The following is a 14,558-nucleotide window of genomic DNA, read 5'->3' on the forward strand; positions in this document are numbered from 1 at the left end:
CAAATTAATAAATTAATCGATTGATTAATTAATTAATTAATTAATAAATGAGGGCCACTGTGACTGTAGTGAAAAGTCTGCAATCTGAATGAACGGTTAACTATTCATTCTTTTTTCTTTCAGTTACAGTTATTACTGGAGCTGAGAGGGACGTTGCATTCCTGATTGATGGCTCAGACAATGTTCGGGCTGATTTCCCCTACATCCGGGATTTTATCATCAAAGTCATCCAACCACTTGATCTCGGAATTGACAGAGTACGGGTTTCGGTGGTTCAACATAGTGAGAGGCCGACCCCCAATTTCTACCTGAACACTTACCAAACCAAAGATGAGGTGATACGAGCTGTCAATGGGTTAACACTGGCTGGTGGGCGTAGCCTCAACACAGGAACTGCCCTGAAATTCATGAAGGACACCATCATGTCTGAAAAGCATGGTAGCCGGGCAGCACAACATGTCCCTCAGTTTCTGATTGTTTTGACTGGAGGCAGGTCAAGGGATAATGTGCAAGAGCCTGCCGGTGCCCTGAAGACAGACGGAGTGGTACCATTTGGTGTTGGTGTCAGGGATGCAGACCCAAAGCAGATTGAAGCCATTTCACACAACCCCAACTTTGCCTTCAACGTGAAAGAATTCAGTGAGCTTGACACTGTGCAACAAAAGCTCAATACCTATGTGAGCCTTCCCAAGGAAGAGCTGGAAGTCGTCCTAAAGCAAGGTAAGCACCATCTATTTTCTTTATCGTTTGTCGTGTAAAACTCATTTAAGAGTAACATGCTTCAACTGATGGTCTTGGTGCTGTAACAAAATAAGTGCATCTCTTGTTGTGTCTTAGTACATGGTGATGCTGTAAAAAGAGATATTGTGTTCCTACTGGATGGCTCTGAGGACACAAGCAATGGATTCCCAGAAATACAACTCTTTGTTAAGAGTATAGTGGAAAGACTCTCTGTGGATGAGAACAAAGACAGAGTATCTGTGGTTCAGTATGCTGAGAAGCCTGAAGCCAATTTTTATCTGAGTTCTCACAAAACAAAGAATGCCGTTATCAATGCGATAGATAATTTAAGGCACAAGGGTGGGAGAAACCTTAATACTGGGGCAGCTCTCCAGTTTGTGAGGCACAATATTTTCACCTCCTCTACGGGTAGCAGAAGACTAGAGGGTGTGCCCCAGATACTCATTCTTCTGAGTAGCAAACGCTCCAGAGATAATGTGGAAGGCCCAGCCTCTGCTCTTAAAGACCGTGAAATTGTGTCCGTTGGGGTTGGAGTGGGAGACGCCAGTCTCTCAGAGTTGGAAATGATTGCCTTTAAACCTGGTTTCACATACAAGGTCACTGATTTCTCAGAATTGCCTTCAATCCAGTCACAGCTTGTTGCTACATTGAGCCTATCAAAAGACACAGATGAATCCATGACTTCTGGAATTCCCGATTTAGTAGGTAAGTATTTCACACTTATATATGCCTAAAAGTGGCATACAATGTTCCGTATCTGGAATATTGATTTTTGCTCTTCAGAATATTCTTTCTCTCCAGAATATTCAGCATGAATTCTTAGTTTAAAGACTCATTAATTAATATAAGCTGCTGTTTAGGCTACATTTCAGTTGCATGAGATGGATTATGTAGCATTACCTTGACTAGAAAATCTATCATCTTTGGAAATTCTGCCACTTTGTGTTTCTCTGGCTTTCAATACTAGGACATTTCCATCATTTCCACATCTCTGTTTTTTCTTTGAAGATGAGCTGATGATTTACTATATATCATACATAACATCTTTTTGATGAAAAGATGGCTCCTACAGTCCTGCTTGAAATAATACTTTCAGAACAGTAGCTTACTGCAGTGGCAGTAACTCTGTAATTCAACGCTCGGCATTCCTTTTCATTCATGCTGATAAATAGCATGAGTGTAGTCTTTCATTTCACATTATAATGAGTTTACCTTTCTCTTTATGAAATGTATATGTTGAACGAATCCAAAAAGTCTTAAACAACCAGTCCGTGTATTCCCTGTCTATCTATCTATCACCTATAGTTGACACAGGGGGCAACAAAAGGGACGTAGTGTTTCTCCTTGATGGTTCAGACGACTCCAGAAATGGACTACCGGCTATGCGAGAGTTCATCAGAAGAATGGCAGAAGAGCTGGATATTGATGAAGACAAAGTTCGAGTGGCTGTCATTCATTATAGTGATGATAACACCGTTTACTTCCACTTAAAAACACACAAATCCAAAAGGGCTATCATCTATGCTGTGAGAAGTCTTCGCCACAAAGGAGGAAGACCTCGGAACACCGGGGCTGCTCTCCAGTTTGTTCAAGACAATGTTTTCACCGCTTCATCTGGGAGCAGACGCCTGGAAGGGGTCCCTCAGATTCTGTTTTTGCTGACTGGAGGGGTATCCAATGATGATGTCTCAGGCGCTGCATTCGACCTGAAAGAACTCGGGGTTCTGTCTTTTGCCATTGGAATGAAAAATGCCAAAGAGGAGGAGCTTCAGAAAATTGCCTTTTCCTCTAGATTTCTTTTCAACCTACCTGTCTTTGGTGAACTCTTGTCTATTCAACCGGAGATAGTTGCATTTGTCCAGTCGAAAATGGGAATTGAGCCCCCCACTATTGTAGGTAAGAAGTGTCATTGATTCGCAGTTGAGAATCACACTGACACTCCCCCCCCACACACACAACCCGTCGACCGCCATCCCTGCTTCTATTTTAGACTTTGGTCTTGTATACCGGTAGTTTGAATACCAATGAAACTGCATCATCTTTTGAAGAACGTCAATGCATCAGTTTCATTTTCCTCAAACTGTCTGCATTCAAAAGGCCACTTCCTGGTTATGCTGCTGTGTATTCCTCAACAAAGTGCTGGAAATGCGAGGAGGGAACGTCATTGTTTTGCTTGCATCTTAGAAAGCACTTTTGGCACAAATCCTATTTCTTCTGCATTGGAGAGGCTTTTTCTTGACTGCTTCACATCAGCGAATGTTCCCTCTCTAATCTTAAGCTCTTCCTTGAGCCAATGATAATCACATCATTGACCTAAGCTCTTCCTTGAGCCAATGATAATCACATCATTGACTGAATCCTTAGAGTCGTTTTGTCATCTTTTTCATACAGACCTTTGTCCTACTTCCATTTGTGGAAGAGGAATGCACTCCTCTGTCGCTATCTAGTTACTTTCAAGTGCTCCAATCATTTCTTGATGTACAAATGTTCTTAAATGTTCTGCCATTTAAGACCACATTTACATTGTCTTTGCATTAATTCGACTTTCTACTTTTAGGGATGTTGTTGTATTAGTATGTGTTTTATTTTATGTTATAAAAAAACAACATCTTGGCTCAGGTCAAGAACTGTATCCAATATTTGTAACTCACTGTATTGTCATTTTATTATATGCATCATTCTTAAACAGGCTTTCCTATTTTTCCTAGTTGAATTAGATGCCACTCAAAGAGACATAGTGTTTCTATTGGATGGGTCAGATGACACAAGGAGTGGATTCCCAGCAATGCGAAGCTTTGTCCAAAGAGTGGTAGAGACACTCAACGTTGGGGAAAGTCGAGACCGTGTTTCTGTGGTGCAGTACAGCAGAGAACCACAGACACAGTTCAGTTTGAATACATACACGGAAAAACAAGATGTTCTTGATTCCATCCAGCAATTGCAGCATAAAGGGGGCAGACAACGCAACACTGGGGCATCTCTTGAGTATGTGAGGAATCATGTTTTTATTGAATCCTCCGGGAGTCGACGTCAAGAAGGTGTCCCTCAGATATTGATCCTATTGAGTGGGGGTAGATCTCAAGATGCCGTTGCAAGTGCTGCTGCAGCTCTAAAACAGTACAAATGTATTCCGTTTATGATAGGGACCAGAAATGCAGACATACTAGAGCTGCAAATGATTGCATATATCCCCTCGTATGCTTTCTCTGTCCCACGTTTTGATGATCTTGAGAGCATCCATAATCAACTTGTGTCATTTGTGAAAAGGGTGCCCCGTCAAGCAAGACTTGAACCACAGACGGCATTAGGTAAGATATATACAAGATTGTTTTATTCTTTGGTCTTTTTCATTGTTTGAATTCAAAACGTAATCTATAATTCTAATTGAGCATTATCCTTATGTCTGTTAAATCGTCCATAGATAAAACTGAATCCATTCAACGGGATATTGTATTTTTACTGGATTCCTCGGATGAAATGCAGAATGAATTTGTAGCAATGCTCGACTTTGTTGAGAGAGTGGTGGAGAAATTCAACGTGGATGAGAACAAAGATCGTGTCTCAGTGGTTCAGTACAGCAGAGATCCTTCTGCAGATTTCTTTCTGAACACATACAAAACACAGCAGAATGTTGTTGATGCTTTACGAGGTCTGAGGCATAAAGGAGGCAGACCCCTCAACACTGGAGTAGCTCTCCAGTATGTCAAGGATACTATCTTGACAGCCTCCTCTGGAAGTAGGCATCAAGAAGGTGTCCCTCAGATATTAATTCTCATGACTGGTGGGCGGTCAAGTGATGATGTCAGAAATGCTGTGGCAAACTTGAATGAAATTGGTGTGATGGCATTTGTGGTGGGACTAAAGAATGCAGATATCCTTGAGCTTCAAACTATTTCACAGGAAGCCAGCCAGGCTTACTTTGCAGCAGATTTAAATTATCTGTCAGGCATTGAAAAGCAACTATTCTCAGCCATTGAGAAGGCTGGCTCAGCCAGCAAGAAGGCTGAAGCCCCTGCTATGATGCCAGCATTATATGGTAAGATGGCAATGATCACAATTATCGGTACATTTGGAGTGGGGAAAAACACTGCTCTTAAAATTCCATCATCAGCCCATTTTGTATGACTGCTTGTGTTATTACAGATGGCAGCAGAAGAGACATTGTATTTTTACTTGATGGTTCCGATGATTCCCAGAGAGGATTCCCAGATATTCAAGACTTTGTGCAGAGAATAGTGACGAACCTAAATATTGACGGAAACAAAGATCACGTGTCTGTAGTCCAGTACAGCAACACGGCAGAGATTAATTTCGGTTTGGCAAGTTACTCAACACAAGATGAGGTGCTTGATGCGATAAGAGGTCTACGTCACAAAGGAGGAGATCCTCACAACATTGGAGCAGCTCTCCTGTATGTGAGTGACCATGTCTTTACTCCTGCCTCAGGAAGCAGGCTCATTGAGGGAGTTCCACAGATACTTATACTACTGAGTGGTGGGAGATCTGGAGATGACATAAGACTCCCTGTTAGGAAGTTGAAAGAGATTGGTGTAATTTCAATTGGCATTGGAACAACTGATGCAGACACCCTAGAACTACAGACAATCTCTCATGAACCTAATTATGGCCTGTCTATCACTGATTATGAGGACCTACCTACTGCTCAGCAGCACGTGTTGTCATTGTTAAAAGAAGCTTCCCACCATATAGTGCCAGCTGTTCCCACAAAGGATTTTGGTAAGATATATTTTGTAAAGGGTGTGAGAGAATGTGTTCAAAAATGAATTGAGATGTTATCCATGCGTATGACTGAATAATATTTCACTTGTGTCGTGTACTTGTAAGTGAGCAATGAACTCAGGAGGACTGTCACTGTAGCTGCTTTTCTGTTACAATCAGAAAAATCACATTTTCTTTGCTTCTACAACTCTTTTTTTGTCTTCATTTCAGATTCTGAGAAAAATGATGTAGTATTTCTTATTGATGGATCATATGACTCAAGAAATGGCTTTGAGGGGATACGTGGCTTTGTTGAAAAAATAGTTGAGCGTTTGAATCTAGAGGACAAAGACCAGGTGGCCGTTGTGCAATACAGCCGTGATGCCACAGCCAATTTCTATTTGAATTCATATTCATCCAAGACTGATGTGCTCAATTCCATAAGAACAATGAGACACAAGTTGGGAAGACCCCTCAACACTGGCACAGCACTGGAGTTTGTCAGAGACAGTGTCTTTGCTGCTTCAGTTGGGGGCAGACGTGCAGAAGGTGTCCCTCAATATCTCTTTTTATTCAGTGGTGGCAGATCAGGTGATGATGTTAGAGGCCCGGCACAGTCACTCAAAGAAAATGGAATAAGGACCTTTTGTATTGGAACAAAGAATGCTGATACTTTGGAGATGCAAACCATCTCTTTTACACCAGCACATTATTTTACCGTCGCCAACTTGAACTCTCTTAACAGCATACATTTGTCTGTGGAAGCCATAATGAGTGGTGCTCAAGAATCAACGGAATATCCACCTACTATTGGTAAGAAGTAGAAATATAGTTTTTGCACATTGCATTTCAATATTGTATAGACAATATATAGGCCTACCTCTCTTGAGATCTGAATATGTGGTTGTACATAAAGGTAGTATAGTTGTATACCACTAGGTGTAGCAAACTATCTCAGGGATTGTTTACAGCAAAGATGTGGTCTTTGTAAAACATTTGTGTATCCATTTCAGACACACCAACAGTCTTGAAATTCAAGATTCAAGATTCAAGATTATTTTAATTTGTCCCGAGGGAAATTTGTCTTGGACATACAGGCTGCCACATAGGTACACAGTGCCATAACAAAAACAAAAACAAAAAAACAATAGTGCATAGCACACCAGTGCCGACATGTGCAAATACACAACCAAAGTGCAAACATCAATAATTTACAGTACAATCAACAATACATTACCTATGACCTGAGTTTAGGAGACTGACTGATATGGGGATGAAAGAGTATTTGTATCTGTTGAGGTGTCTTTTTTTGTTCTTGATTGGGACTCTGTAACGCCTGCCAGATGGAAGCAGTTCGTATTCTGAATACAAGACATGAGAGGGGTCAGCAATGATCTTCCTAGCTTGTCTGATTACAGTTTCCTCAAAGAGTATTTGAAGGGAGGGGTGCTCCCTCACCCCCATCACTTTCATTGCAGTATGAGCCAGTCTATTTATTTGTGATTTCAGCTTAACTGGTAAGTTGCCAAACCAAGCAGACATACCGTAACGAAAAATGCTCTCTATAACAGCATGATAAAATAATAACAAAATCCTCTGTCCGACCCCAAACACCCTGAGTCGTCGCAGGAAGTACAGTCGCTGCTGGATCCTAGAGCACACAGAATTTACATGGACATTCCAAGACAGATTACAGTCAATGTGTACACCCAAGTATTTGTATGAATGGACCTGGGCAATTTGGGCATTGTGGACTAACACTGGGGAATGATCCCCCAGGTGCCCTGGATCAAAAATAATTTCCTCTGTTTTTTTTGTATTTACAATGAGGTGATGGTCCTCACACCACTGTACAAACCTTTCGACCTCCAGACTATAACTCGAAATGTCTGTGTCTGTGTCTATAAGACCCAAGATGGCAGTATCGTCTGAAAATTTAATAACGAAAATTCCTGAATGAATACTTCTACAATCGTTTGTGTACACTGTAAAAAGAGGGGGCGAACTCACGCATCCCTGGGGGACACCTGTGTTGATCACCTTGGGCTCAGACAGTGCCTGGTTCACTCGGACTTGCTGGGTCCTGTTGGTTAAGAATGAGTGATACCACCTGATGATATATGGGTTAACAGACATCTGACTGAGTTTACTGAGAAGGATGTGTGGCTGCAGAGTGTTAAAAGCAGAGCTGAAGTCTACAAACAGCAATCTAGCGTAAGCCTTGGGGTTTTCAATATGTTGCAGGATGGAGTGTGTTATGGTAAGTATTGCATCATCAGTGCCACGGTTGTCTTTATAGGCAAACTGATAAGAATCTAACTGTCCATGTATGTTTGACTTCAGCTTCCACACCATCAATTTTTCTAAACATTTACTAACAATAGAGGTCAGGGCTACTGGTCTATAATCATTGTGTTCTTGGGGAACAGGTTTTTTCGGAAGAGGAGTTATAATTGCTATCTTCCACAGAGATGGGACTGTGTGTGAGTCGACCGACCTCTGAAAGACAGGGACCCAAGCTGGTGTGAGTTCCTCCGCACATGTCTTTAAGAGGAAGGCTGAGACACCATCAGGGCCCGTGGCCTTATTGGTGTTTATTTTTTTAAACAGTCGTGTGACTTCAACGGGTTCGATGTCTATTTTTGGAACATCATCATCAATTATTACAGTGTTGATGACATCGCTACGTTCAGCAGAACGTCAAATTAGAACTCCAGAGTGCTGATATTGTTTTTCTCCTTGATGGATCTGATGATATGCATACAAATGCAAGACAAATTTTGGATTTTGTCAAACAGTTTCTTGAGCAAATAGAAATTGGGCCAAGCAAAGTGCAAATTGCTTTGAATCAATACAGTGACAAGCCAACCACAGAGTTTCTCCTGAACACATACTCATTAAAGAGGCATATGTTGAGACATATAAACAACATAAAACTTAAAGGAGGGACAACCATTAATACTGGAGAAGCCCTTGATTATGTGAGAAAGAACATGTTTATTGCCTCGTCTGGAAGTAGAGCTCAAGAAGGGGTCCCACAGATACTGATTCTCTTAAGTGGGAGAAAGTCAGAAGACGATGCCCTAGTTCCATCGAACAGATTGAAAGATGCTGGAATTGTGCTTTACAGTATTGGCGTTAATAATGCTGTTGCGTGTGGCCATGGCCATGGTGCATGATCAGCTTCACACACGGTATGTATTATGCTATACATTTATGTGTTTACATGCTGTGTGTGAAGCTGCTTAATTGATCTCCTCTGCTCCTCATTACCTCAGGCTGAACACCTGCAGACCTGATTGCTGATGCAGCTCTGCTTGGTATATAAGCTGGCTTGCTGCTGGGACACAGCAGTTCTACCTCTGAAATCCAGCCCAGCAGCACCTGCAGTTTTGTTTGATCCTCATGCCCATTCCTTTACTTTCTTAGGTCCTGGCACAATAGGTGCCAGGCTTTATTATTTTAGTTTAAACCTGGTAAGTTCGGTAGTTATATTTTTCGTTATTAGTTTTACCGTAGTTTAGTTTTCCTAAAGTATTCTTTAACTTTTGAATTGTTAGCTTAAGGAGAGGGGCTGGCTTCGACGGCCCTATATGGGCCAGCCCAGACCCCTCTCCCTTTTGCTTATTTTGGCCGAACTGCCAGGTTTTCTTATTTTATGGTTTTGGGCTTCTTTTTCTTTCAGGAGTTGGGAAACAAATAAAAACCCTATCCTTTTTTATCCTTGTGTTGGCGTCCTTTTATGTTATGTTCTCCACTTGAGCCTGTTTTGATTTTTGTATTGTGGAGGCCGTAACATAATGGGGGCTCGTCGATCGCGAGTTTTTTTTTTGCTGAGAGTTGTGTGTTTTGGCCGCCTCAGTAGGTTAGTGTGCTTTGAGTAGTTTTTTTTTCTTTAAGCACGTCTACCTTGTGCCTGAGTTTTGGTGCGGTGTTGTTGCGCACCTGTTTTGGACGCCACAGTGTGTGTGCTGCTGAGTGGGCAGTGTGTATTTTTCTAGTGCGTGGTGCTGCGCTTTGGCTGTGAGTTGGTCTGTGTCGTGTTGCGGCGGGCCAGTTTTTTTGCCTGTTGTCGCGTTAGCGATATTTTTTTTGTTGTCTATTGGCAATTTGATTGACATCTCCCTTAAGATGGAGTTTAAAATAGAGGATTTTGTGGCACATCCTTCTCTTGAGGCATTTGATAAATGTACAAAAGAGAACTTGATTTCCATTGCGAGTCATTATAGTGTAACTGTGTCAAAACAATCTAAAAAGCAGGAAATTAAATGTGAAGTATGGTCTGTCCTACAGGAGAAAGGAATTTTGTTTTCCGATGGTGGAAGTGTGTCGGAGTCAGCTGTAAAGCAGAGCCCAGAACACTTGATTAGAATGAGGGAGATTGATCTAGAGATGAGACGTATGGAGCTCCAAGAGAAAGAGCTAAATGCAAGGCTGCGGGAAAAGGAGCTTGATGCACAAGTGACTACACGAGAGATAGAGGAGAGAACTAAACTTCGGCTAAGAGAGCTGGAAGTAAATCAGTCTTCTCCTGACTCACAGACTGTGGCTACTCCCCGCTCAGAATTTGATGTCACAAAATGCATCCGCATGATTCCTCCATTCAGTGGAAGGGATGTTGACAGATATTTCATCTTGTTTGAGCGGGTGGCGACCACTTTAAAATGGCCCAAAAATGTTTGGCCATTGCTCCTACAGTGTGTGCTGACTGGGAAAGCCCAGGAAGCATATGCTTCTTTGTCAACAGATGCAAGTCTGGACTACGATCAGGTTAAAGTCGCGGTGCTTAGGGCCCTGGAGTTGGTTCCGGAGGCTTATCGGCAGAAGTTTCGTCGGTTTAGGAAGGCAGATAATATGACATATGTAGAGTTTGGTCGGGAGAAGGAGGCTTCATTTGATCGGTGGTGCAACTCTAAAAATGTCACTGAGTTTGACCAGCTGCGGGAATTAATTCTCATTGAAGAATTTAGAAACTGTCTGCCAGATAGAATTGCGATTTACATTAATGAGCAGAAGGTGGAAAAATTATCTGCAGCTGCTATCCTCGCTGACGAATATGTCCTCACTCACAAGGACAGTTTTGATAGGTTTCACTCATCTTTTTCTGAGCGTGGATCTCAGTTCTCTTCCTGGCGAAAACCGCACACCTATTCCGATAATAGTGCCCAGGTGAGGTCTTTTTCCCCACCTGTTAAGTCAAGTGTTGACATGGAGGATAAAGCTGGTGGTGAGGTTGTTGGATTAAAGTCCTTTTGCAATTATTGCAAGAAAAGTGGTCACACTAAGAGTAATTGTTTTGTTCTGAGTGGCAAGGATAAATCTCAGTCCTTCCATACAAAGACAATTAATCTAATGAAAACTGACTCCCTGTCCCAGGCGATTTCTTGTGGCACTATGCTTGATGATTTGGTTCCCCAGACTCTTGTGTGTACTCCTGCCCCTACGTTCAGGCCCTTTGTGACTAAAGGCTATGTATCTTTGACAGAGGGGGATCCAATGGTCCCCGTTACTATTATCAGGGACACAGCATCTGACCAGTCTGTTATTTTGGAGGATGTGTTGCCTTTCTCTGAGAAGTCTGCTGCTAAAGCAAATGTGTTGGTGAGGGGGTTTGATATGCAGTATGTGGGTATGCCATTGCATAACATTTACCTTGACTCGGACTTAGTTAAGGGGAGTGTTAGAGTGGGGATTCGTGCGCAACTCCCAGTAGCGGGTGCAACTTTTCTTTTGGGGAATGATTTAGCTGGGGGTAGAATAGTGATAAACCCTGAAGTTGTTGCTGTTCCCCTGTCAGAGAACACTGATGATCTGGCTTTGAGATATCCTGATGTTTTCTCAATTTGCGCCCTAACTCGTGCAATGGCGGAGCGGGAGAAACAGAGTTTGTCTGTTGAGGAGGAAGAGGTGGATTTGGCTGAAAGTTTCTTGGTCGAGTCTGAGTGCTCGATCTCTCCACCTGTTACTCCTGTAGTTGCTCCTTGTTCTCCATTAAAATAACTAAATTCACGCGTCTGCATGTCACGTGAACAGCTTATTGCTGATCAAAAACGGGATCCGACACTAGCTTCTCTCTTTGAAGGTGTTGTTCAAGGAGGGGAGGTGGAGGAAATGTCCACGGGATATTTCTTTAAAAATGAAGTACTGACGCGCAAATGGACACCGTTACGGGTGCCTGTACAGGAAGGTTGGGGGGTTGTGGAGCAGATAGTGATTCCTCAGGTCTATCGGAATGAAATTTTGAAACTGGCACATGACAATCCACTTTCTGGCCATTTGGGGGTGAATAAAACCTTTGATCGTATATTGCGGTACTTTTTCTGGCCAGGGTTGAAAGGTGACGTGCGTCACCATTGCAAAACTTGTCATATGTGCCAGATTGCTAAACAAAATCAAACTGTCTCTCCATACCCACTTTATCCGATTCCTGTGGTAGGAGAGCCATTTGAGCGTGTTCAGATTGACTGTGTCGGGCCTTTACCCCGTACTAAAAGCGGAAATAAATACCTTCTAACTGTCATGTGCACTGCAACTCGTTTCCCCGAGGCTATTCCTTTACGGAAAATTACAGCCCCAGTAGTGGCGAAGGCGCTGGTGAAGTTTTTCTCCTTGTTTGGACTGCCTAAGATTGTACAGTCTGACCAGGGGTCAAATTTCATGTCGCGTGTTTTTGCACAAGTGATGAAGCAACTTGACATTACTCACCTCTGTTCGAGCGCCTATCACCCAGAGAGTCAAGGGGCAATTGAGCGTTTTCATAGGACGTTAAAATCTATGTTGCGGACCTACTGCCTTGAGTTCGAGAAGGACTGGGACGAGGGGGTCCATCTCCTCCTGTTTGCTGCTCGTGAGGTGGTGCAGGAGTCACTAGGTTTTAGTCCTGCCGAGCTTGTATTTGCACATACAGTCCGAGGGCCTCTCAGGCTGTTACAGGAGAAGTGGCTGGGTGATAGCAAACCACAAAATCTGCTTGATTACGTCTCAAATTTTCGCTTCAAACTTCACCGTGCATGTGAATTGGCAAAAGAAAACATGGTTACTGCACAGGGGAAAATGAAGAGATTGTTTGATAAAGCTGCAAAAAGCAGGAGCTTTAATCCTGGGGATAAAGTATTGGTTTTTTTGCCTATTCCTGGCTCTGCTCTACAGGCGCGATATAGTGGTCCTTATTTGGTCAAAGAAAAAGTGAATGACCGGGACTACATAGTTGCCACGCCTGAGCGCAGACGACGCAGTCGACTCTGTCACATAAACATGTTGAAACCTTATCTGGATAGAGAGGATCAGTCTACTCCTCCCTCAACTGCCGGTGCAGAGGTCAGCGCTGCACCGGAGCTGTCCAGTGCTGAATCTGCTGATAAGGCAAAGGTAGTGTTGGCACTGTCCAGCACTGCTCCTCCTGAAACACAGGCTGCGCTAGTCTTGACTGAAGACCCTGACGATGTTAGGGGTCCCTCTAATGCTGTCGTTCAAGGGCGGCTGAAAAACTCTGAGATTCTTTCGAAGCTTAATGATTGTTTTCCGCATTTGGTTCAGTCTCAACGTGAGGATGTGGTCAAATTAATTAAAACTCATGTGTCTCTCTTTTCAGATGTGCCAACGCGTACTCATGTGTTGCAGCATGACATTGACGTGGGAGATTCCCCACCGATTAAGCAACATGCCTACCGGGTAAATCCGGAAAAACGCGTTCGTCTCCAAAAGCAGGTGGAGTACATGCTGGAAAATAGCATAGCAGTTCCTAGTTCCAGTTCATGGAGTTCGCCGTGCATTTTGGCGATGAAATCTGACGGCTCGGATCGTTTTTGCACGGATTTTCGCAAGGTGAATGGGGTCACGAAACCTGATTGTTATCCTATGCCTAGGATCGAGGATTGTGTTGACAATGTCGGCCGTGCCAATTATGTCACCAAACTGGACCTATTAAAAGGTTATTGGCAGGTGCCGTTAACTCCTCGAGCCCAGGTCATATCTGCCTTTGTGACCCCTGACGCTTTCTTACAATATACCGTGATGCCATTTGGTGTGCGTAACGCTCCTGCAACGTTCCAGCGTTTAGTTAACACTGTTTTGTCAGGCCTGTCGGGCTGTGAGGCATATCTTGACGATATTGTCGTCTATTCAACCTCTTGGGATCGGCATGTCCGACAGCTCGGAGTTGTTTTTGGGAGGTTGCGTGAGGCCAATCTTACACTGAACCTTGCCAAGTGTGAGAGTGGACAGGGCACGGTGACTTATTTAGGTAAAATTGTGGGCCGGGGTCAGGTTAAGCCTGTGCACTCGAAAGTTGAAGCTGTCCTGTCATTTCCCGCTCCTGTCACTCGCCGTGGACTCAGGCGTTTTATGGGGATGGCAGGTTATTACAGAAATTTTTGCAGGAATTTTTCTGTGGTTGCAGTGCCGCTTACTGATCTGCTGAGCCCGAAGGTGCCTTATAAGTGGTCTCCGAGCTGTCGCGATGCCTTTGAGGCCGTGAAGGCCGTATTGACACAGGCTCCAGTGCTGGCTGCGCCTAATTTTGAGCGGCCGTTCAAACTTGCCGTTGACGCATGCGATACAGGGGCGGGTGCAGTTCTACTACAGGATGATGATGGTATTGAGCACCCAGTCTCGTATTATTCAAAAAAGTTTAATCGGCACCAGCGCGTGTATTCCACGATTGAGAAGGAGGCGCTTGCGCTCGTTTTGGCACTTGAACACTTTGAGGTCTATGTGGGCTCTTCTAGTGTGCCTACGCTTGTGTTTACTGACCACAACCCACTTGTTTTTCTGAACCGGATGCGGAATTCAAATCGGAGACTAATGAGGTGGTCTCTTTTCCTTCAGGCCTTCAATTTGGAAGTGAGACATGTGCGTGGAAAGGATAATGTCCTGGCCGACACTTTGTCGCGCTCGTTTTCTGACGACTGAATGACCTCACGTTGCACTCCCGGTATTCATCATCATAGGGTGGGGGTGTTGCGTGTGGCCATGGCCATGGTGCATGATCAGCTTCACACACGGTATGTATTATGCTATACATTTATGTGTTTACATGCTGTGTGTGAAGCTGCTTAATTGATCTCCTCTGCTCCTCATTACCTCAGGCTGAACACCTG

General features: G+C 43.5%; 2 protein-coding genes across 2 annotated transcripts in view; both read left to right on the forward strand.

The window, feature by feature from the left end:
• LOC310788614 (collagen alpha-3(VI) chain-like) overlaps positions 1-14,558 on the forward strand; it is a gene marked incomplete at both ends in the record, with an annotated part of 75,476 nt that overhangs the window by 15,597 nt on the left and 45,321 nt on the right. Inside the window, 1 exon segment of the mRNA XM_083650142.1 lies at positions 124-720. Within this exon segment, the coding sequence (XP_083506268.1) occupies positions 124-720 (597 nt within the window).
• Positions 2,610-13,879, forward strand: LOC310787840 (collagen alpha-3(VI) chain-like; the record flags this gene model as incomplete). The annotated part of the gene is made up of 6 exons (XM_083649306.1): positions 2,610-2,637; positions 3,450-4,049; positions 4,163-4,439; positions 10,911-11,061; positions 13,081-13,131; positions 13,859-13,879. 6 exons carry the CDS (start codon positions 2,610-2,612, stop codon positions 13,877-13,879), a joined length of 1,128 nt encoding a protein of 375 aa, XP_083505432.1.

Source organism: Poromitra crassiceps (genome assembly GCF_964638095.1).
Source record: "Poromitra crassiceps genome assembly, chromosome: 13".
Lineage (NCBI taxonomy): Eukaryota > Metazoa > Chordata > Actinopteri > Beryciformes > Melamphaidae > Poromitra > Poromitra crassiceps.